Source organism: Mercenaria mercenaria, chromosome 1 (assembly GCF_021730395.1).
Source record: "Mercenaria mercenaria strain notata chromosome 1, MADL_Memer_1, whole genome shotgun sequence".
In the NCBI taxonomy this organism is placed as follows: Eukaryota; Metazoa; Mollusca; class Bivalvia; order Venerida; family Veneridae; genus Mercenaria; species Mercenaria mercenaria.
Genome location: NC_069361.1, coordinates 47,304,565 through 47,330,045, shown reverse-complemented (window position 1 = coordinate 47,330,045; position 25,481 = coordinate 47,304,565). Strand labels below are relative to the sequence as shown.

Genomic DNA, 25,481 nt, shown 5'->3' with positions numbered 1-25,481 from the left:
CAGTGCACAGTGACCAAATAATTCTGTTTCTTGTGCAATAATTGAATGCATCAAGGGGGGCATTTCGTGTTCTACCAGCTCTTGTTTTTGTAGCCTTTAAAAGTGTATGTTTACCTTTACTTTTTGTAGCCCTTAAGGTGTATGCTTACCATCATGATTTGTAGCCTTCATGCTGTACAGTAAATGACTTTATTCTGATTTTCCATAATAATAAAAACAAACATTGTCATCTTTGTTGACTTTTTATTTGATCAGCCATTTGTTTTGTTCATAGTGTAAGAGCAGATCTAAAAAAAAAATTGTCGAATTCAATATACCAGTAAACAGGAGAGGAAAAACATATATGAAAACTACAGTCAGGGTATTTTATGACATCAGGTTTCATACTCGGGGTATCTTGTCTGCATGGATAGAACTAGAAATGCATAATCTTGTTCTGTGAAATTGTTAACATAATTTTATTGAAAAATATTGTTCACTCGTTTTGAGCAGATTTTCTAGACATACCAGAGATAGTATTTATACTACTGTTTTCCTAAGGACAATCCCTGGTCCAGTAGGTTGCCGACAATTCCACAAAAACCATCAACTAGCTAACAGTTTTAGGATTCAAACACCTAGCTGACACCATAAACTTGCTGTTAGTTCCACAATACCATCAACTAGCTGACAAACCATGAATCCATCACCAGCTGATTGATCCACGACCGCACCAACTGGCTGACATTTCCACAGTTTATTTAGCGATGGTCAATATGTAAACTTGTATAAATCATGTGAATCATGCATCAATTACACTATCTTTTTTTAATTTCATTTCACAGTCACATTGTGACTGCAAGTTTCAAACTATATTAACAGAATTGCAGCAATCCACACTGAAACTGATTTCAAAGGTCTCCTTAGACAAGATACCGAGAAAAACTATTTGTATAAACTGTGTATAAATAAATATCACAAATTACCTGTCGAGAAATCATCCTGAATAAAATTTGGAATTGTCTAATTAAGACATCCACTGTCACTTCATTTGATGCGAAGACCACCAAATAAAAACTGAATGTAAATGAAGTGGGAAACTTGCTTTTCTTGGATTTCTGTTACTGTAAAAATGAATTTTGTCCTTTCTCTATGTTTAGACACCCGTTTTAAGATAGTTTACCGTACCCTGTAGTTTATTACGACAACGGATGAGTAACTAGACAATTCACCGGAATCTGGCAGGGCAGGATCCGGTTTAAAGTAGAAAAAAAAAACACCTATGTATATTAACCTTTAGCCTGCTGGTGGAAAGTGACTCGGCCTTTGCGACCAGTGCAGACCAAGATCAGCCTGCAGGTTGATCATGGCCTGCACTGTTCGCTATTCAGTAAGTCAATTTTCAGAGAACACCCGTTCGAATAATAAATGGTACTGCCCAAATTGAATGATGGACAAGTCCGTTTTAGAAATTTAGCAGGGTAAAGGTTAAGAAAACAGAAGTTTAATCACTGAACACATGAAGAGATACAAAAGGCATCAAATATCAAGTCCTTGCAGGGATAGTTTGGCCACATTAAACCTTCATTTATATGTTTGACAACATAACAAAACACTGAACATACACTTTTTTCCACAGAAATTTAACGGTTTCTTCTCTGTGTAACCCCAATCAAGAATTCTACCAAATAAATGGACTTCATCATTTAGAAAATGTCAAGATAATCCTTGGACGTGGTTTTATCATTTCCCAGTACATGTTCTGTTCAAAAGGAAAAAATGAATGAATCATCTATCATTTTGGGAGTTCCACGTCAAAAACAAGTAAATATCCCGAAAACTAAACAATCTCAAACCTCTAACTGAGGTTGCTTTGCAAAAGCCAATGAAAGCACTGTAAATTTTGATTTTTTTTCTTCAAAAATATGGCAGTGTGCCCCTTTAAAGAACAGCAAATGTTGTTCCCCTTTAAAGTCCAAGTGGGATTACACAAAGAAGAGTACAGTTCACATCACAAAATGCACAATAATTGTGTAGAATATACTTAAAGAATAATATAACAACTAACAAATATATATATATATAATATATCGAAGCTACAAATAGAAGTATACAATTTTATCACGTTAACAGGCTTTAAAACAGAAATCCAGTCAAAGGGGTTGTAATTCCGTCAGCTGATTGCACACTTTACATTTATTATAATATTTTTACCCTAAAAGTTATACAAGCAGTGTTTACAACACTGTAAACACTGACAGAGTTTGCGGCAAAAAAGTGCCTTTTGTAAATTCAGAAAGCTTCAACACATGTTCTGGTGTTTTCATCTTGCCCATGCAGCATATTCAAGGAACTACCAAATTTCATAAGGCAGTCTCGTTTTGAACAGTACACGACACGGTAGGATTCAGTTACTTTATTTTAAACAGTATATCAAACAGCACAAATCTATAACATCATCAGTTTATATTTACAAGTCAAAAGGACCATCTTGAATTTTTAGAAATTTGTGGTTTTGTCCATTCTTAAAATTTAATCTTGTCTAATTCCATGTGTTCAATTTAATAATTTGTGATCAATTTAAAGTAAAAGAAGTAGTAAAACGCTTAATGTGCGATAACTAACACTAAGTAATGCCGGCCATTAAGTGTCATAGTACATGAGGATTTAAACGGTAACACAAATCTTGTTCAGGTACCAAAAATCCAAACCTGGGGTGTGGTTAAAAATTCTAACCCCTTGACCCCTTTTGTATAAATATGGCATTACTGTCCTTCATGGAAAAAAATGGTAATAAAAAACAAATTATCAAATATTAATGTGCAATATCAAACTGCCATTTGGAGAAAATAAAATATTGATGCAATTCAGTAGTTTAATATCGCTGCACTGCTTTCTTTTCGACTTTTGCCTAAGCTTGTAAGAAATGGATAACAGCAATAAATTTAATTTTCAAAAGCCGATTTGCCATTTTTTGAACAAAATTAAGCCATCTTAACAGTAAACTTATTGGAATAACCCCTGAGCCCAATTTCTCGAGATATACAGCGCTAATACCAACTAAAACTGAAAACTGCTTTTATTACATCAAGTCCGGTTCTGACAATTCATGGCTATTTTAAAATTAATGGTAAATGTCATTTTTCTACAATAAGTACTGGAATGGTGGTTTACTATTTTTTAAGAACTTCCAGAGTCCCTACCAGTACATAATTAGATGACAACTTCTCCACTTCACAGAGGTGAAGCACAAACCAATGCCTACTCTTAATTATAGCTTTTTGAAAATATCTAATCTATCATTTATATTACACTGTTATATAATGTCAGTCACTTCACCATCAACCTATACCTTGTTGGAACTTCGTTCTCCACAGGTACCCAACAACTTCTAAACCTATCAATGACATTAGAAACTTTGAACACAACAGGATGTAACAAAAGCCGATGTCAGTTTATAGTGAACAAACGCCTGACAGAAAGAGAGATTCAGCAGTGTGAAGAGACACAACACAGATTGAGAAAACGGAAAAGACATTTTGGTGCAGTATTAACACGGGTTGTTTACATGTGAGTGTGTATCCTACAAAGTGCAAATTAACAAGTTTGTAACATGGATATTTGGTTATGAAATCACAGAACTGGTAACCAGCTACACAGGGTATGACTCTTTGAACGCGTTAAGAAAATTAGGTTTATAGAATCTACAATACAGACTGAGGAATTTTGTTTGTTTCTTAAATCAAGAAAAAAAAATTCAAATTAACTTGTAGCACTTGTGATCTTTTTGAAGGAAATAAATGGATAACTTACAAAAGTTTTAACAAATCTTTATGGAAAATGGATATTTTCATTGTAAATGTATTACCACACAAGAAAAGATAGTAAAAGTATCTATCTGTAACCAAATTTATCAATCAAAATAACTTCAATGTTAAAAAGATGGGCAAGTTTAAAAGATCACTTTACAAGCAATTCCGCGCATGATATACATATGTTAATTAATTTATATTTCATAAAAATAGAGTACAAGAAAAAATATATATAAAAGCTGTACAAGAATTAATAGGAACTTGCTATTATATAAATAAGCATTTAACAAAAAAACATGTACAAACTTGATAGAATATTTGATATGACTGGAACTGAAACGAAATGAGATACTTCTGAAAAATAATTTACACTATGAATATTTATACATCTCCACACATGTGACATTAAATTTGATTAGTTTTATTTCACAATTTTAATAGTTTAAACATTCAAAGCCTGTTAAATACCATGTTTTGAGCTTGTTTATTTTAAAGAAACTAAATTATCTAACTCAGATGTCTAAATTATTATCATATCTTAGTAAAAACAAAACAAGCTAACTTACTTCACAGTTTTCGCCATTGACATTTTATTCAAAGTTCAAAAAAGAAGAAATTCTCAATAAAATATGTAATTTCTGCATTAAGTATAATTTGAGCTTTAGATGTCATAATAAATTTGCAATCATCCTAGAGATGCTTCACTTTGGAAAACATCATGCACTTTTAGTATAAATTTCTTATCAGAATGTAATTTTATCATTGGTTTAAGACCTAACTTTAACACTGTCAACTGTCTTCGGCAAATATCAGTATGAATTTCATTTTTAAAACTCTTATTCAAACACATTTCATTACAGCAAAATTTTAGAAAATTCTGAAAAAAAGTGTTGTAAATTCACCTAAATTTATTTAAGCAATACCTTAATTGCAGAAAAAAGCAGTACACAACAAAAATTCATTTTCGAACATAAATAATACAAAACATTGGAGCGCTGCTGTGAGAAAAATGTTACGGCTTTGCAACCTCCGTGCAGTCTAACCTTGATCCAAACTGTCTTATCAGTTGCTGAAATTTATAGACAAACACTATGGATGTGGGGATAAACGAACAGTATGGATGTGCACTGATTTTGTTCCTTGTTGGTTGCAAAACATTAACGTTGGTTTTCACATAGCTGCGCTCATTTCTATAAGAATGAGGCATGTTGCCGCTACTTTTCATTAATTTACTACAAGCTCACGATAAACACTGGCCTAGGATTAATGTCCAAAATTTATATATCTCAGTCGGTTTGAAAAAAAAAAAAATTGTCAGTTAACAAAACACTGCATATCATCAAAGATATACATCTTAACCTTTTTCACAACATTGATCGAAAATACAAAGATAGTTTTGTAACATATATGCCATGGAACCACAATCCACTGAAGGAGAAAAAACAACACCGAAATCATGTGGAAGACGACCTTTCAACCAATTCTCTGTTACTATTTCAAATATTTATTTCAAGTGAAGGCCAGTCACCAATTGCAGATTTTGCAAATAAAATAATACATCTTTATTTTTCTAAATAAAATGTCAGTGAGGCCGAGATTCATTATCTGAAAATTCTTCAACACATATACGTAATTGTCCGTTTCATTAATTGAGTCTCCTGCATCAAGTAACTCAATTTGTTGTAATTTATTAAAGAAACTTGTAATAAAGATAATAAAGACATCAAGGTATCTCTTAAGATGTTTAACTATTACTATTATATGCATGTTTAAATTCTGTTAAAAATTCAAAGTCTCATTCCCCAAACAATTTTTAAACAAACCTGCACAATAAAAATCCTACTTGTGTCCATGAAATCTCAACCTCAGCTGCGAATAAAAGGCCAACAGGGAAAAATATCAAACCAAAAAATTTGAAATTTTTCTTAAATTTGTTTTAAAAAATTGAAATTTGCTTCTTATACACAAATTAAAACTTCCACAATTCTCAATGTACAGAAAATACTTTAATTTGGTGCTGGCCTTTTCAATTAACATGAAACTCGTAATCAGAGCTGTCTACAAAACTTTTGGCACTCTATGTATGGCAGAATTCTAAACTGCTTTTGCAGAGGTTTTCCAGGTTGTAATACTCTGTTTAATGTTAACATCTGACAGAAAATGAGTAATGATGGAATGTTTTGCCTAAAATTTAAAAAATTCATCCCCCCCTACCTAACTCCAAGTTTACAATCAATGGCTAGTTAATTTAAGTCTAGTCATTTCAGTTCTAAATCTTAATGAAATACTATTTTTCAGTTTTGTCATTATTTCAACTTTAAGCCAATCTAAATCTTAATGAAATTTCAGTCTTTTCAGTTTTGTCTTCATTCTAACTTTTAAACCAGCCTAAATCTTAATGAAATTCTAGTCGTTGCAGTTTTGTCTTCATTCTAACATGAAGCCAGTCTAACTCTTAATAAAATTCTTCTCTTTTCAGTTTTGTCTTCATTTTAACTCTAAACCAGTCTATATTTTAATGCATAAACTTTCTTTCAAACTTTGTCTTGTTCTAACTCTTAAACCAGTTTGTCTTCTTTATAACTTTAAACCAGTTTAAATCTTAATGAAATATCGAAAATGGTTAAAATGTCTCAAAGTTAACAAATTTCTACTATATTTGATTATATCAACAAATATCAATCTGATAAATGGCATGACTACCTCTTTGCTTCAAAATAATATCCATTTCAATGTAATATAATGACTGCAGGATTATGCTGAAAAGATGCTAAAATCACAATAACAATGTAAGTAAAAACCTTGTGTCAAATACTAAGAAATATTCGATAAAATCACTTTAAAATCATAACCTTTTGTAACATATTGCTTTGTGTAGTTAGATAAATATTTCATTGGGTATAATATAAATTTAATTTTCTATCACAATCTTTGACTAAATTCATTCTCTAAGTCTTGTATAGTTGGTCGATTAGATTGAGACTTTGGGAGCAGGAGGGGCTGTGTGGGGTCCAAATTCTGCCCCTCCATATCAATATCAAGAAGTGTTTTCTGGTGAAGTATGTGTGGAGGGGTGTTGCCGGGTGACATTCCGGACCGAGTTGACCAGTACGGAGTGTGGTCGACCGATTCGGATGGTGTCACCCACGTCGTTCTTGGCGACTCGCGAGAATCAGATTCTCGTAAAGAGGAATGAGTTGAGCTGGATTTGAGAATACCTGGTTTAGCATTTGCTAAGTCTAATGTTTTTGGCCGCTCCACATTTTTTGGCTTCTCAACAGTTTTTGGTCCACCATTAATGAGTTTAGATCTACGAGGTGGAGCAACAGGCGTTTCATGATAAGGACTGGAATTTTCTGAGGTATCCGATTGCGATTTAAATTTTTCGTCACGATTTGTAACATTAAATTCATCTTCGAAAGTCACTGAATGCCGATTGGAACGAACAGTTGTCCGAGAAGTGTCTGAACTATAACTACTTTCAGATAACTGTCTAGAAAGTCCATAATGTGAAGACAACAGCCCATCCTGAGACACATTGGTAATCGTACCATCGTCACTCTCCGTCATTGAAAGTCTATGTTGCGGAGAGGTTCGCGGAATTAGAGTGGCTGTTGACTTCACAGTTGAGGTATTGTCATCCTCTTCAGGGACAACTGGTGAACTGTTTAAAGCAGCTCTGTCAGTAAACTTTAGTGGAATATCTTGAATACTCGGCCGATATTTCGTTTGACGTCCATGGTAGGTGTTACTCCCCGAGCCTGAATTAGAGTAGAAATTATAATCAATTTCTGGCTCAATAAACAAGTCACGCACTGCTGAATTGTGCGCATCCCTTCTGTTCAGAATAAAAGAGTCCCGATTTGGTGTCTGTGAATCAATAGCACCTTTCACACTCGGATGAATTCCTATCGAATTTGACAGCTTAACGTCGAAACCCGCTCCAACCCCTGCAAGCATCGAGGCCATGCTGTAAAGAGCAGAGCCTATTTTACTGGATGACATAGAGCGGCGAAGACTACCCGTATCTGCTGGTAACGTCTTAGACAGGCCTGGAATGTGTCTGCGTTGTGTATCACTGAGATCTGTCGGCCATGATTCCTCGTCACCATCTGAAACAAGTAAGCCTTATTTTAATTTTTTTTCATTATAGATACTAAGAGGCTGAAATTTAATATTTGTAGAGGTAAAGCAGCATATAGGACTCTGCTTCTCTAAGCAATTTAACTTTCAAACAAGAGCTGTTTAAGAAACATAAATGCCCACTTATACTACTCACTTATAAATCCCTTTTTTCTACAATATACTTTTTTTTCTTTGATTAGAAATGAGTATTTCTGTATCATAAAATATTTATTCTACTTGTTTGGCTTTAAATAAATGCAACTACAAAACAGGTTTCATCTGTTGCTGGGTACATACACATTTCCTGTAGAGCACTAAAATTGGAATGTCCTCCACTAAGATGGCGGAGGTTTTTCTCCAAACTGGGGGCGCTTTGTGACCATCGCCCATCAGAAAGTATCACAGATGTACGCTGTCGTCGGTCCTTCTGTACCGAACTTGGTCCCCAGGTTTTACCCTTTATGGCATCGGCTGGGTCTGAAATTACACAGACATAAATATGCATTATATATTCCCAATTATTTTCATTAATGAAGTTGTATTGTACAGCTTACCATCTCAATTTAATAACTTTAAAGAAGAGATATGTTTTTGTTGTTTTCTTGATTTTTTTGTATAAAGATGAAACAAGTTTTTCACTTGGATATAAAGTATAAAAGGTGCGTTTAGGAAATTCTGATTTTTCTATTTTCAGATTTGCACAGCCATGTGGAATTGTTTGAGAACCATCCAAAGAACATCCAGGTAAAAATTCATCAATTTCCACAAGATTATTTTAGCAATTTTGCTGTTGGAAGAAGTGGTTAACAGACAGGCTGACAGCACATGATGGGTCCCAGATGGTGAGTTGTAACAATAGCTCACCCGAGGTGAAAATCACTTACAAGCTATTGCACGAAGTCTGGGTGGGTGATTGGGTGACTGGGGCTGGGGGCTCTCAGGGCTCATCACTCTGTCATGATAGGGGGACGTCTCTTCCTTCTGTACTGTTATGTTGTGTCGAAAATCTGTAAAAATATATAAACGGGCTATATAAACACTCGATCCTACCCTCCCTACAAATCTCAAATAACATCCAAGGAAAATCTTCACTGGTCAGTGAGGAAACCTGTATGAAGATCATAAATGGTCAAACCTGTTTAAAAAGAACATACAAGGATAACATAAAAGGTAGTCTTTCTCTCAAATGTTCTTCATTCACTGGTCACATGAAATAGTTACAAATACACTACAAACTTAATTTTGTGGATTTCCACCTTCCGAAGTCCATAAAATCCAATCCAATCAAACAAGCAAAATTTCCTTTCTCTGTGGGATGAAATCCTCAGGTTCATATCCCAACAAAGCAGCTTAGGGCAAAACCACAAAATTGTACACCCACAAAATTAAGTGATTTCACAGTAAAATTACTCTTTAAATCTTAAGTTTTGTCTCATAAATATTCAAGCATACACTTACCAGAAGGTTCACTAATAGATTTACTACCAGACTTCAGAACTTTTTGAAGTCTGCTCTTTTTAAACTTTCCACGCCGTTTATTTGGCATAGGTTTGTGCATGATCTGTTGAAGAATCATTATATTCAATTCACGTTCTAAAAGTTCTATTTCTCGTTCTGCAATTTCTTGTTCTCGTTTCCGCAGAAATTCCTCTTGATTCTTCTGCTGTACCTGGGCTTTTGTCAACTCCTCCTCCCTGCTGCGTAACTCCTGCAGAAAAACAGAAACATTCAGATAGTATAATGTCCAATATTGATAATTTGTGCTACCTACAGAATTGCAAAAGACCGTATCATATCAGATATAGATAATTTGTGCTATATACAGAATACTTTGTCAGATATTGATAAACTGTGCTATTTACTGAATAGCTACAGATAGTATTATGCCAGATATTGGTAATTTGTGCTATACACAGAATTGCTATAGGCATATCATGTTGGTTATTGTAATAGTGCTATCTACGAACAGCTACAGATTGTATGTCAATATTGGAAGTCTAACACAGAATTGCTATAGGCATACATGTTGATAATTGAAATAGTGCTATCTACTGAACAGCTACAGACTGTATCGTCAGATATTGGTAATTTGTGCTATACACAGAATTGCTACAGAAAGTATCATGTTGGATATTGATAATATGTGCTATCTACTGAACAGCTACAGATTGTATCGTCAGATATTGGTAATTTGTGCTATACACAGAATTGCTACAGAAAGTATCATGTTGGATATTGATAAATTGTGCTATCTACAGGATAGCTATAGAGAATATCATGACAGATATTGCTAATTTGTGCTATATACAAAACTAATGCAGACAGTCTCCTATCAGATACTGGTAATTTGTACTATCTACAGAACTTCTACATATTTTGTATCATGTTGGATATTAGAAATTTATGCTATCTACTGAATTATTGCATCAAAAGATGACAAGAATGAAGAAATTCAAAAGAACAGAAAACCACCAAACTTATTTTATTTACTTAGCAAAGAACATTTTACATAGCTCTCTAAAAAAACATTTAACCTGAAAGACATACACAAACTACTGTAAAGATAGATTTTGAAGAGGAAGAAATATCTTCTCAATACCTCAACCTTCGGGCTTATGAAACCTGATAATGGCAACCTGAACTTAAGTCTGCTACTGTTTAATGCAACAAAGACAAACTGAAATCCTGTGCAGATTGGTTGGGACGTAAGACTAGATGCAAACTCTGACCAGCTTACCAGTTTCCAACAGTATTTCAGTTATATTATCTGTCACAGTTCATTTGCATTCACAACAAATACCTACCTACTTCCACGAATCATCCGAAGTTTACTGACATACACAGGATGAACTTTCATTGTTAAAATGAGCACAGGAAACATATTAAGCTCTAGGTTGAAACTTACATGAATGAAATAGCAGTTCATGGAACCTGCAAACTAGAGAATGTAAATTAATGTGAAGGTTAAAGGGGCTTCTTATTTAGAGTGGGTATATGATGAAAGTCCCTATCTGGAACAGATGTAACAACTTATTTCCAGTCAAGATCAAGGCAGCAGTAACATTTATCTCCCAAGCATCCAGTATAGACCAGTTTGGCTGGAAACTGTAATAATCTATAGCTCAAAATAGCTGAGATATAAGTTGCAACCGAGTCGCTGGTACTGCTGTCCATTTTGGTAGCAACTGGGTTACTGACTGAACTGGAAAAATATTTCTGTTTGATAAAGAAATCATTTGTACCTTCTCTCTAATGCGAAGTTCGTCAAACATTTCCTCGATCTCTAATCTCCAATCTTCCTGTAGGGAATGGAACGAGTCCTGGGGCGTTGTCATGAACGATGAGAGCTTTACCTCCTCCAGGGTCCTGATTATATCTTGAAATGTGGGGCGAAAATGGGGCTCCTGGTTCCAGCAGTCTATCAATACAATAAAAATATTAAAATTTTCAACTACAAAACCTTAGTTTTAGGTTTTACAGAAGTACAGTAACATTTCTAAAATTTTGTCATCTTCATACATTGTGAAACTGGCATTATCAGTATAGTTTAGTATATGTTTTATATATTTATGTAGCTCTACTAAGAGTTTTGGATGGAAAATTAATTTTTTTTTCACAGGAATTTTGTCAGAAAAAGAGTGAAAAACATACTTAATCTGTACTAATTAACAAAAGGAAATGTGCTTTTACTTCAGTATTAGCATTCTAATAAAACTGTTAAAGGACGTAACAAACAGTTTAGCAATATTTTTTCCTCGTATATTTTAGAATAAACTAGAGCTATCACTAAAGGTGATGAATGTACCCCCCCGCATGCATTGACACAGTACATTGCAATTTGACACACACAAGACTGCATAATTATGTGGACTGTATGTATATAGACTGTATGTATACAGTATAGTAACAAAAAACAAAGTCCCATAACTATGCAGAATATTTATCTAAAAGAATGTTACATGCCCCATGCACAACTAGGGTTGGTACTGATCACTTGTGTGAAGTTTCATTAAATTGTGTGCAAGGGTTTGGTAGATTAGGCACGCACAAGATTGCATATGCAGACTGTATGTACATAGTATGTTAACAAGAAACAAAGTCCCATAACTCTGCAATTTTTGTCGCTGAAAGAACCTAACATGCCCCATGCACAACTACTGTTGTTACTGATCAGTTGTGTGAAGTTTCATTAAATTGTGTCAAGGGGATGAGGAGAGATGGTGCCCACAAGATTGTGTCTATGTCTATAGTATAGTAACAAAAAAAACAAAGTCCCATAACTCTGGAAAAAAATTTTCTGAAAGAACCTAACATGCCCCATGCACAACTACTGTTGGTACTGATTACTTGTGTGAAGTTTCATTAAATTGTGTCAAGGGGATGAGGAGAGATGCTGCGCACAAGATTGTGTCTATGTATATAGTATAGTAACAAAAAACAAAGTCCCATAACTCTGCAAATTTTTTTTCTAAAAGAACCTCACATGCCCCATGCACAACTACTGTTGGTACTGATCACTTGTGTGAAGTTTCATTAAATTGTGTCCAGGGAATGAGGAGAGATGGTGCGCACAAGATTGTGTCTATGTATATAGTATAGTAACAAAAAAACAAAGTCCCATAACTCTGCAAATTTTTTTTCTAAAAGAACCTAACATGCTTCATGCACAACTACTGTTGGTACTGATCACTTGTGTGAAGTTTCATTAAATTCTGTCAAGGGGATAAGGAGAGATGGTGCGCACAAGATTGCGTCTACGGACAGACGACCAGACGGACAGACAGACAGACGGACAGACAGACAACCTGAAACCAGTATACCCCCCCTTACAACTTTGTTGTCGGGGGGTACAAAAATTCTGTTCATTTGAGCAGTTTTGCTCTTTGAAGAGAACAAACCAGCCTTATTCACAAACATAAAACAAGCAATGAAACACTCCTATCTGCTTGGTCACTGTCAGAATATCAGATGTAAATATTCCTATATCAATATCTTATATTTCAATAAACTTATTAATTATTCATCAATCAATAAACCATCACAACAGACCATACATTTTATGCACAGATGCAGCTCTGAGCTGATATATCATTGTTTCAAATTCTAATTCAACAATTTGGCACCTTTGTGCGTTATTAAAGGTGCTATAAGCATTTTTCATCATTTTAGAAAATTATTAAAAGGTTTGAGACCAAACAGACATTGTAATACAGTTTACAATCTATTTACTTCAGTGTGGTATATATCTTTTTATTATATCTACAATTATGTAAATTATTTAGTAAGAATATTAAAATGGTTATCAGTTGGCCCCTTATGTCAAAAAGCACCTTGCTGCAGTTGAAATATGTGTGTCCGTATCATGTTTAAACATTGTACTAAGATGATGTGCCAAAACAGCTCTTTGATGCACGAACATTATGCACATAGCATTTTTATGCATAAATTAGACATTTATGCAGATACCACTTTGATGAATTAATCATTTTACATTTACACTTACATTGAGACCCCTTAAAACTCTACTTCACTGACGTCCTGTAAAGCTTTTATTAAGAGCAGGGATATAGTGACAAATTTTTTGACAAGAAAATACAAAATTTAAGCATTCTATGACAAAAAGTCAAAATCGACCAAAACTGCACATAGCACCTTGATGCACTAAGGGTGCAAATTATGCTTCTTTTTATACATGCTAGGAGTGACGTCACTCTGACCTGGGACTGATTAAACACAATTTATGTAATCAATTACAACTGATTACAGTAACTGGTTACAATAACCTCTGGTCTGTTGTCATTAACTTGAAGGGATTACTAGTCCGACATAGACACTGGTAGCTTAGCCTTTCAAGAAATCAAAGCAGACACACATCTAATGGAGAAAATTTTAAATGTGTTAAAAGTTGGGAGGCAATATTTATCCAATAAATTACTTGAAACGGCCAGTTCGTGCTCTGGGTTTTGTTTGTATGGTTCATGAAAAACTTACACCAAAACAAACTTACCTGACATAATTTTCGAGAAGAGTTCGGGACACGTTGAAGGAATGGGTAGCGTGAGCTTGTTTACAGCAACACCATATGCAACTCCAAGAGCATCAATACCCTTGTATGGAGTCTCGCCTGTCAACAACTCCCACAGTACAACACCATAACTGTAAACAACGAAGAGGTAAGATTACATCTTGAAAAAGACACTGCTAACTCAAGAGAAAAAAGGAGTAGTTTTCATTTCAAAATCAGAGCCAATCTCAGGTTGACATAAAACGGATATAAAGTACATAGTAAATGGGGTTTTTTTGTTTTCATTTTAAGACTCTGTCTTTTATTATTTTGTTTTATTTATTTACTGTATTGTCTGTTAAGCCACCCCACCCCAAAAAAATCCTACACAGCAAACAACTACTAGTAACAACCTCTCTACATCAAACAAAGGTGGAGACAAGGTTTCCCTCATCTACTCAAGTCTCTCCTGCTTTGTGAAAACAGCGAGAAGCTCCTCCTGATTTTCCAGCATTCTAGATATGATAGACTGATAAAACATATTACGCTGCCTTAATCATATACATCAACTCAGGGATTTTTTTACTGTTTCAAAACTGGGGCCTGGGGCCCACTCAGTTGGGAAAAAAGGCGCGCAGCCCTGAAAATTGGGAAATTCAAAAAATGAGTTTTATCATCATACTACCTTTATTTCAGCATTGTTATTGTTTGATATCATAAAACAAGTCTATTGTTTTTTTTTTGTTTTTTTTTTTTGTCTTTTGAAAGTGTCTACTAAATTTTCTGATATTTTTTCAGTGAGAAACTCTCAGACACTATACAGTCAGTAAAATTTTGGGAAATTTAAACCTAAAAATTGGGAAAATATTCAAAAAAAGCAAATTTTTGCAACTGGGATGGGGCCCATATTCGGCCTCAAAATCAGCCTTAAAAATCCCTGCAACTTAATGTATACTAGATGCAAATTTCTAAGTGCAGTATGTAACTGGAACTTCCATAACTGTTACATTTTCCTTACCTCCACACATCACTGTGTCTTGAAAAAGTGTTGTTTTTTATGACTTCTGGTGCCATCCAAGCATAGGTCCCCGCTGCACTCATTCTGGTGGTCCGGTACATTTCCCGAGCCAACCCAAAATCGGTGATCTTCATTGTTTTGTTGTACAGATCATTGTTTACTATTGCCTCCCGTATCAATACTGAAATAAATAGAAGTAAATGCAGTTTAACTATTTACTTTACAGCTATAATTCCACTATATCATTATTAATTATGTTAATAATCATAGATACTTTTCACATAAAACAAATTATCTCCCCTAGCCACTTCTTTGTACATAAAATCTGCCACAGAATAGACAAGTATTTCTCACAGCACTGTGAAATTTTGTTTACTTATAAAAATCTTTTCTTGTACTGTACTGTTGCTACATATGTAATCTTTACATATGTGAAAGATTATGACAAGCGTCCTTAACCTTTAACCTGCTGGCTGCAAGTAATTCTGCCTTTGCAACCAGTGCAGACAAAGATCAGCCTGCACTGTTCGCTATTCAGTCAGTAAATTTTCATTGAACACCCCTTCAAATAATAAATGATATTGCCAAAATTGAATGATGGACCAGTCCATTTTAGAAATTTAGCAGGGTAAAGATTAACTATTTACTTTTTTTTGATGATTTTGTTAACTATTTCTATTAATAAGAAGTTGACATCAACAATGGCTGCCAGTTTTTTCCAGGAATAATGTTAAAATTGGGAAGTATCTATTACATTTAAATCTTGCTAAATGAGGCAGATTCTAACATGCTGCGGGAGTTTTAAAACAATGAATAAAATTTTGGCAAACACTGCCAAAATAACATATTACATCTGACTCTATGAAGACACTTCCAGGCAATCAAGTGGAAAATGTTTCCAAGTACATGGACAGGCTTTAAAACCACAACAGCAATGAGAATCCCCAGAAAATCAAAGAAACAGTAACTTGCTGCATGCAACTGAACATTTAAGTGCAAAGCTATATTTATGTTTTTATAGAAATGCATATCTAAATTCAAACGAAAATGTGCAGAAACCGATCGAGAATGGCAAACCAATGTTGAAAGTAGAGAAGGAAATATTTTGACACTGTACTGAATTATGTAACAAAATTCCTTGTACCAATACAAGTATGAAATATGAATCTTTCTAATGTCATAAAAAAATATTTATCAAGTGCATGTGGCTTAAATACTTTTTGACCTAAAAACCAGCAAGCAACACAATGTAACAGGAATAGTTTCATTACTCAACATTGCTTTACAATGAATGCTGACATTTAAATAAGAAAGAAAAGAACAAACAGTTCATTATCACTATCCTCTTGCATATATAAGAAAAAACAAAACAAACAACTACTGTCAGACCCGTAGTTTCTATTACAGGACTTTTATTAATTTCTTCCCATTTTTTCTACAACAAAATATAAGATATTCAACATTCTAAAGGTTTCTTAAAGCGGAAAGAAGGAACTTCTTGAAATGGATACGGTATCTTGAATCATTTTCATCCAATGGCCATAGCTGTTTTTATGTTAAAATTTAACACAAGTACTCTGAAAGTTTTTATAAGGAATCTACATCAAATGAGCCAAAGTTCAATGTTTCATTGCACAGAACTAGTAAAATTTTCAACATAAAAAATAGCAAATCAAAGTGACCTTTTGACAACACCTAATTCATACTAGATGCCCACAGGCAACATGTCGAGCTCGCCAGCTGTCAAAAGGACTAGGAGTTGCACATGACACCCCGTCTCATTGAGGCAAACATTTATGCCAAATGAAAAATGATTGCAAAAAGTTACAATATAAGGTATTTATAGTAACAACAAAGAGAATAAATCTTTAAAAAAATCTAAGTCCACACAAAAATCCTAACCAGTAGAGATAGGTCAAAATACACCTCAAAATTGGATGTAACATGCATATTGTGCTGTAGAAAAGTGGTCTTGATTTTTCCCTAAGACCAGTAATAAAAAAGTTACAATATGAGCTATTCATAGTAACAACAAAGGGAAGTAATTCTAGGTTCTTGCACATGACACTCTGTCTCATGATGGTGAACAATTGTGTCAAGTTACATCAAAATCACTCCATGCATGAAAAAGAAATGCTCCTGACAAAGTCATTCTTATATCTGACCTTTGACCTCTAAGTGTGACCTTGACCTTAGACCTAGTGTCCTGGTTCTTGCGCAAGACACTCTGTCACATGGTTGTGAACACTTGTGCCAAGTAACATCAAAATCCCTCCATGCATGAAGAAGAAATGCTCCGGACAAAGTCATTATTGAATTTAACCTTTGACCTCCAAGTGTGACCTTGACCTTTGAGACAGGAACCTGCGGTTTGTACATGACACTCCGTCTCACTGAGGTTAACATTCATGCCAAATATAAACGAGATTGCTCCATGCATGTCAAAGTTATGGTCCGGACAAACAAATCCGGACGGACGGACGGATGCACACACGCACATACACCGAACAGCCATTTGGACAACTATGTCTTCGCTTCCGCAAGCGGGCTCAACAATAAGTAAATTTATAAGGAACCTACAACAAAATTTAACGAAGTTAATAACTTCAATATTTCATTGCACAAAGTAAAAATTTTAATAAAACCGCCAATCGAAGTGACCTTTGGACAACAAATTTAAGCCTAATTCATAAAACTAAGTAAATATTACGACTGTTCTTTTACATCCATACAGATGAGGTTCTGTGCATTGGTAATATCTGGTTTACAAAATGACAAAAAGCCCAGTTACAGAATATATGAACCAAACATTATCTGTCTGACATGGGGGTACAAGATGTTTATGTTATGTTTTATGTAGGTGATCTGTTTTATTAGCGGTACAAGTGATTATGAAATGAATGCAGTAGAAACTCTGTTGTGTATCTGTGGTTTGTACAAATTGAATACCAAGTGTGGGTGGTCTTCTGTTTGTGAAATGAAGAGACGGTAGAACAGTCTTATATTGCAGAGAAATGATATTCAATCACAACTTGCATGTTTAATACCCTATATGCAACATATGCATTTTCAAATATTCTTTGACAGCTCTAAGTTCGCTAATTATTTTTCCCAATAAAAGTACAATTCTTATACCAATTAAGTACAAGTAAATGTTGTCTGGCTGATTAATACATATTGCTTGTGTGTATGTTTGAATGTAGGCTTAACAGTGTTTTAAGACAGTGTTTCAACAATTCGGAGGTCAGTTTAACCTAATCTGAGTTTCTCAACTCCTACAAAATGTACTTAGGGAACGAAATAACGGAAGCAACAAAATCTTCATGGTGATTTTGATAAACATTTTAAAAATTCTTAACTAAAAAAAAAAAAAAAAAAAAAATAGAAATGTGTCACAAGACACGGATGCCCCCGCAACATGAGAAAGGTCACAGGCATAAATTATTTATAGTAACAACTAAGGGAAGTTAATCTTAAAAAAAAAAAAAAAAAAAATTCCTAATCCTTACCAGGTAGAGATAGGTTAAAATACTTCTCAAAATTGGATGTAACACGCATGTTGTACTACAGAAAAATGGTCTTATTTTTTCCCTACGACCAGTAATAAAAAGTTACAATACAAGAAACGCGGCAATGCCACAAAACCAGGTTTTCAACACTTTTCATAAGAATAAACAAGAGTGCCAGAATGTCACAATATACGCCCGTCACAGCAAATTTCTTTACTCTAGCACCTGTATTTGCAGATGTAATTTTAATTTTATGGTTGTTTAGTAATCATTGTAATTTTTTTGTTTTTCTAAGTCCACAAAAAAACTCCTTACCAGGTAGAGATACCTTAAAATACACCTAAAATTAGAAAGTAACAACTATGTTGTACCACAGAAAAGTGGTCTTGGTTTTTCCCTACGGTCAATTATAAAAAAAGTTGCAATATAAGTTATTTATAGTAACAGCTAAGGGAAGTTAATCTTAAAATAAAAAAAAAATACAAAAAAAATTGTAAGTCCACACAGAAATCCTTACCAGGTAGAGATTGGTCAAAATACACCTCAAAATTGGATGTAACATGCATGTTGTACTACAGAAAACTGGTCTAGATTTTTCCCTACGTCTAGTAATGAAAAAGTTACAATATAAGCTATTTATAGTAACAACAAAGGGAAGTAATTCTAAAGAAGGGAACTGCGTAAGACACTTCGTCTCATGATGGTGTACAATTGTGCCAAGTTACATCAAAATCCCTCTATGCATGAAGAAGATATGCTCCGGACAAAGTTTTCATTCTTGTATCCTTTGACCTCTAAGTGTGACCTTGACCTTAGACCTAGGGACCTGGTTCTTGCGCATGACACTCCGTCTCATGATGGTGAACAATTGTGCCAACTTTCATCAAAATCTCTCCATGCATGTAGAAGATATGCTAACCCTAACCCTAACCCTATTTTTAGTAACAATGACCTTGACCTTGATCCCAGAAACCCCAAAATCAATCCCAAGCTACAACTTTATATAAGTTTTCTATACACCAAGTTTCATCATGATAGCTCATTCCTAAGTTAAGTTATTGACCGGAAACCTTTTTTCTATTTTAAGTAACAGTGACCTTGACCTTGACCCCAGAACCCTAAAATCAATCCCAGCCTTTGTCTTGATATAGGCTACATACATACCAAGTTTTTTTCAAATATCTTTACCGAAACAAAAGTTATTGACCGGAAACCCTTTTTCTATTTTAAGTAACAGTGACCTTGACCTTGACCCCAGAAACCCCAAAGTCAATCCCAGCCTTTGTCTTGATATAAGCTACATACAAACCAAATTTTATTCAAATATCTTTACCAAAACAAAAGTTATTGACCGGAAACACCAGTTTGACGCCGACGCCGCCCACCCGCCCGCCCTACCGACATCTACCCCAATCTAATAACTCAGGTTTTCGTTGAAAACCTGGTTAATAAGCTATTTATAGTAACAACTAAGGGAAGTAATACTAAACTAGGAACCTGGTTCTTGCGCATGACATTCTGTCTCATGAGGGTATACAACTGAACCAACTTACATCAAAATCCCTTTATGCATGAAGAAAAAATGCTCAAGACAAAGTCATTCTTGTATGTGACCTTTGGCCTCTAAGTGCAACCTTTACCTTAGACCTAAATTTGAGTCAAATTATTTTGAAATCGGACCATGCATGTCAAAGTGACGGACCGGACACGAAGACCACATTATCAGTATATAATTATGTAGTGAAAATTGGCTAAGTTCAACCAAGGACTGTGACCTTGATCTCTGAGCTAGGAGCCTGGTTGTTGCGAAAGACAAATCATCTATCCATGCTTATTATTTGTGTCAAATTATTTTGAAATCGGACCATGCATGTCATAGTTATGGACCGGACACGAACATCACCCTTTCCCGAACACACACAAGGACAGGGTTAACACTATATGCCTCCACCGCCCATTTTATGGCGGGGGCATAAAAACTATGCAAGTCCAAAATAGTCAATCAAAAAATTAATTGTCAACCACAATTTCATTAAATACTTATTTACACAGTATTAAATCAATATCACAGAAGCTAAAAACATAACACTTTATTAATTTCCGGCTACTGAATTAAAAAGATTTGGTCCACAAAACCATAGCCCAGCAGAGAAAAAACCAGTCCCAAAGTATCATCGGGTATCAGTGCAGCTTTTAGTAAGAGGATCAGTCTATCTTTTTGATCTATTAATAACTCCCACGTCATTTCAAAGTAGTCAGCAACACCACTCTGTCTGCTAGTAACTTCTGACTTTTTACACAACCAAGGCATTTAATTAGTATTATAAAGTATTATTATATATTTAAGGTGCCAATCCTTAAGTATTTAAATAAGAACATGCAAACCAAATACTAGAGAAATCATTTATCTTCATTGGGGACAAATTTTCTTGGATTTTGCAGACGTGCCAATTGACAAATTTTTTAATTAAATTCAAACAATTACAATTCCTTTTTAATTATATACCTGTGAAAACTTTAAAATGAAGAATTCAAAGTCCAAAGGCAACCATGATTTTTTTGTCACTATTACAGGAGGGAAGGGGCCTGCATCTTGAGGGCTGATCTCGAAACTATTGTATCTTGCTCTTTATTTATATAGCTCAGCCCTCGATTTTAATCTGTTACTTGGGGAAAAAATAACTATGTATTTTGGTGAAGGTGAAAAAATATACTGATGTAAAGTCAATTTTTATGGGAAAACTATATAATTCTGAAAGAAATTTCCTGAGGGGGAAGATGCCTGTAAATGACGCCGGGTATAGATAGAAAAAAAAGCCCTTCTAGCCTTTGCCCGCCAAGATACAACATACCCATTAGGGCATGGAATTGCACATTTGTTTAATACTTGCCTAACTATCATCTATGGGCTGTTAAATCTTGCCTAACTATGTTAACAGTAAATTTACCATAATACATTAATTTTGTATCAAGCTCCCCATCTATCATTTCATGACGTCACATCTTAAAATACTTGTATCCAACTATATATAGGCAAAAATCATGAGTACAGTACAGAGTAATTATTCTTAATTTGTATCATAAATGTCAAGTGATTTCCTACTCTTCCATCAATTTGATAATATCAAAGATTTCACAGCATTTCACAAAACAAATACAGCAGAACACTGCAGTTGCTGCTTCCTTGTAAGAGTTTAACCCTTATATCATGATGGACACAATTGATTCTTCCTTTATGACCAGTGTAGATCATGATCAGCCTGCACAGCCATGCAGTCTGATCAAGATCTGCCCTGTTCGCCATATAGTCAGTAAATTTTTGGTAAGCACCCCTTTTAACAGTTAATGGTACTGTCCAAACTGATAGATGGACAAGTTCATTATAGCAATTCAGCAGGGTAAGGCATACAGTGAAACCCGGCTCATTCAAGCATCGATGACTTGAGTGCTTGAGCTATGTAGTTCTCAGTGCTTTTCCTAATATTTTTTATGTTTCAATCATTTGAAACCCTAGATAACTGTAGGGTTTTTCTCATCCTCTTGTGCCCTCAAGTGATCACTGTTACTTTTTCTTTTCGGTAGATTTTTAGAAATTTTCTTGAAACTCTTTTAACAACTAAGCTAAATGCCTGCCTTCCAGAATTTAAATCAGGGAATGTTGAAACACTTTCAAATTCTGTTGGATCTGAACTCACAACAATTTCAGCACAGAGTCAGATATTCTTTAGATATCCTGCAGTTTAAAATACCAAAGAGTCCTTATAAACAAGAGCTTGTAGAACAAGAAATGCCCCCCTTGATGTATTCTGTAACTGCACAAGGAACAGAAATTATTTGGTCACTGTGCACTGCACATTTAACGTAATAACCTCAAATCAATAATTATAAAATTCAAAAGTTATTATTATTATTATTATTATTATTATTATACCAGATTTATATAGCGCCCTTTTCATGATCAATTTCTACTGTTCTGCTTTAATGTTACCTTAACCTTTGACCTACTGACCTCAAAATCAATAGGGGTCATCTGCTGGTCATGATCAACCTCCCTATTAAGTTTCGTGATCCTAGACCAAAGCGTTCTCAAGTTATCGTCCAGAAATGGTTTAATTTTTCTAGGTCACTGTGACCTTGACCTTTGACCTACTGACCTCAAAATCAATAGGGGTCATCTGCTGGTCATGATTAACCTCCCTATCAAGTTTCGTGATCCTAGGCTCAAGCGTTCTCAAGTTATTGTCCGAAAACGGTTTAACTGTTCCGGTCACTGTGACCTTGACCTTTGACCTACTGACCTCAAAATCAATAGCGGTCATCTGCCGGTCACGATAAACCTCCCAATTAAGTTTCATGATCCTAGGCCCAAGCGTTCTTGAATGATCATCCGGAAACCGTTTTAACTGTTCCGGGTCACTGTGACCTTGACCTTTGACCTACTGCCCTAAAAGTTAATAGGGGTCATCTGCCTCCCTATCAACTTTCATGATCCTAGACTCAAGCGTTCTTGAGTTATCATCCGCAAACCATTTAAATGTTTCAGGTCACTGTGACCTTGACCTTTGACCTACTAATTTCAAAATCATTAGGAGTCATCTGCTGGTCATGACCAACCTTTCTATCAACTTTCATAATCCTAGGCACAAGCGTTCTTGAGTTATCATCCGGAAACAGTTTAATTGTTCCCCGTCACTGTGATCTTGACCTTTAACCTACTGACCTCAAAATCAATAGGGGTCATCTGCTGGTCATGACCAACCTCCCTTTCAACTTTCATGATCCTAGGCCCAAGTATTCTTGAGTTATCATCTGGAAACCGATTGGTCTACATACCGACCGACATACAGCGACCAACCAGAAGACATCTGCAAAACAATATACCCCTCCCTCTTCGAAGGGGGGCATTATAAGTTTCAGTTGTAGAATTTTTCATGTGAGGAAGCTGTCCAGCTGGCTTACGGAATGGTTCTACAAGGTGAAACCTAGCTTCAGAGGGACATTCTGTGGTCTTCATCCACTATGAAAATCTGGAAAAAGCACAATAATCAAAGTTGTGTTGGTGTTCACTCTAAATCCAACAAAAAACAAGAGCTGTCACTAATGGTGACGCAGCGCCTTGACCTTTGACCTTGACCTGGTGACCCCAAAGTCAGTAGGGGTCGTGTACTCAATAAGTACTATCAGCATGTGAAGTTTGAAGGTCCTGGGTGCAGTGGTTCGCGAGTAAAGTGCCTTCATGCAAAAAGTTAACGTTGTGAACTTGTGAACGAACGAACTAATGAACGGACAGTTGAAAACTAATATGCCTCCCTTCGGGGGCATAAAAACCCAAATCACACAATAAAATGTTTTACTTTAATGGAATTCTACATTTTGTATCTGGCCTTGTAACAGAATTTGTGTTATTTGTGCTATTACAGATCGTTAAATTCTACAAAACATTTAAAACACATTCTGGAAAACAACAATATTAATATTTAAACAGTGTCCTTGACTTCTAATATATTAAACATAAAATTTAAAGGGAATTTCCTACACTCCTTGCTATTACATAAATCAGGAGAAGTTTCATGAAGATCCTATCATCTTTCAATTATCATATTGTATAAAAAAATTAATACTATTATATCATGGCTGTAAAAGATGTCATGTAAACAAATTAAGCCTATATGGAGTATCAAATTTCCTTGCAAGTTGCCTTAAATAGAAACTTGACTATCTCTTTCAAAGAGTTGTTTATTTGTGTATCGAGTTTTTTCTTTTAGCAGTAACCTTTGTTGGCCTTAACGTAATAACTAATATCAAATGTCAATATACGCTACAAATGAAGAAAAAACACTTGTCGAAATTGTATTGAGGTAAGCAAATTTCACGGTGTCCAATATTGACAAAAGATAATCTCATTTGAATCAGATTACGGGTAGATACAACGTGAAGAATACCCTGTCACACCCAAAAGCAAAACCACATCCGATCATGGTTTTAAAAGAATCGGGTCATTGGTATTACTGAATGAGATAACGCACAAATATGGAACTGTAGATCTTGTGGTTTGGCACACTAAAAAAAAAAGTTGTAAAATGTTAACTGCATACAAATGTTATATACAACAAGTCTCTCATTATATTGTTGTTTACGATGTTTATAAATAGCTATTTATTTGAATAAATTTTGAAACAGAAATACTACTGTTCATTTTTTAATACCAAGCAGATGTATAAATTATGAAAGAAGTGCTTAACCAAAGAACCAGCACTTCACATTTTTAATACCTTTAATAAAGTAGCTTATCTATTACAACATAATCATATTTTGATACTGTAAAATGTGCTTTTCTTTTGCTTTATTTATACATTTGTTTGTTTGTTTTGGGTTTAGCGCCGTTTTTCAACAGTATTTCAGTTATGTAACAGCGGGCAGTTAACCTAACCAGTGTTCCTGGATTCTGTACCTGTACAAACTTGTTCTCCGCAAGTAACTGTCAATTTCCCCACATGAATCTGAGGTAGAGGATGAATGATTTCAGACACTATGTTTTCTATGAAATCTTCACAGAGAACATAATTATACGCCCCGCCCGGGGATCGAACTCACGACCCCGCGATCTGTAGATCTGCGCTCTCTCTACTGAGCTAAGCTTTATTTATGTTATAGAAGTACTAACAAACTGTTAACTTTCAACACTTTTTTTTCCTGAAAGTAATATGGTTTAACTTTGTACATAAAATGTCCTAAAATGATTTAGCTGCTAATGACACTGTTTTTATAAATTATATGTACATGTATATCATAGCAGAATTATACAGAGCCATTTTCAAGACAAACACATTCAAAGGTACTTTGCCACTCAGTGGCAAATTCACCTCTACCAGTACAGACACACAGCAATCTAACTACATGTAGATAGACAGAGCAAAAGCCCCAAGAAATCACACATCTTTTTAGATACAGACATGTCGAGCTAACTTAGCCTAGATCTTTGCCTAGATCTTTGCAAATAGACAGTCCGGTTCTTTAACTTGCTCAGTGTGTAA

At 34.8% G+C, this 25,481-nt stretch overlaps 1 protein-coding gene across 1 annotated transcript in view; it reads right to left on the bottom strand.

Moving 5' to 3' along the window:
• Window positions 1-229: 229 nt before the first annotated feature.
• The window catches only part of LOC123539628 (mitogen-activated protein kinase kinase kinase 11-like), a 48,629-nt gene continuing 23,377 nt past the window's right edge, over window positions 230-25,481 (bottom strand). Inside the window, exons 2-8 of the mRNA XM_045324307.2 lie at window positions 14,939-15,119; window positions 13,924-14,072; window positions 11,159-11,334; window positions 9,375-9,624; window positions 8,801-8,923; window positions 8,214-8,393; window positions 230-7,903 (exon numbers count right to left, since the gene is read on the bottom strand). Of these exons, the coding sequence (XP_045180242.2) occupies window positions 6,714-7,903; window positions 8,214-8,393; window positions 8,801-8,923; window positions 9,375-9,624; window positions 11,159-11,334; window positions 13,924-14,072; window positions 14,939-15,119 (2,249 nt within the window). The 3' untranslated portion in view covers window positions 230-6,713. The remainder of the gene's footprint in view (window positions 7,904-8,213; window positions 8,394-8,800; window positions 8,924-9,374; window positions 9,625-11,158; window positions 11,335-13,923; window positions 14,073-14,938; window positions 15,120-25,481) is intronic.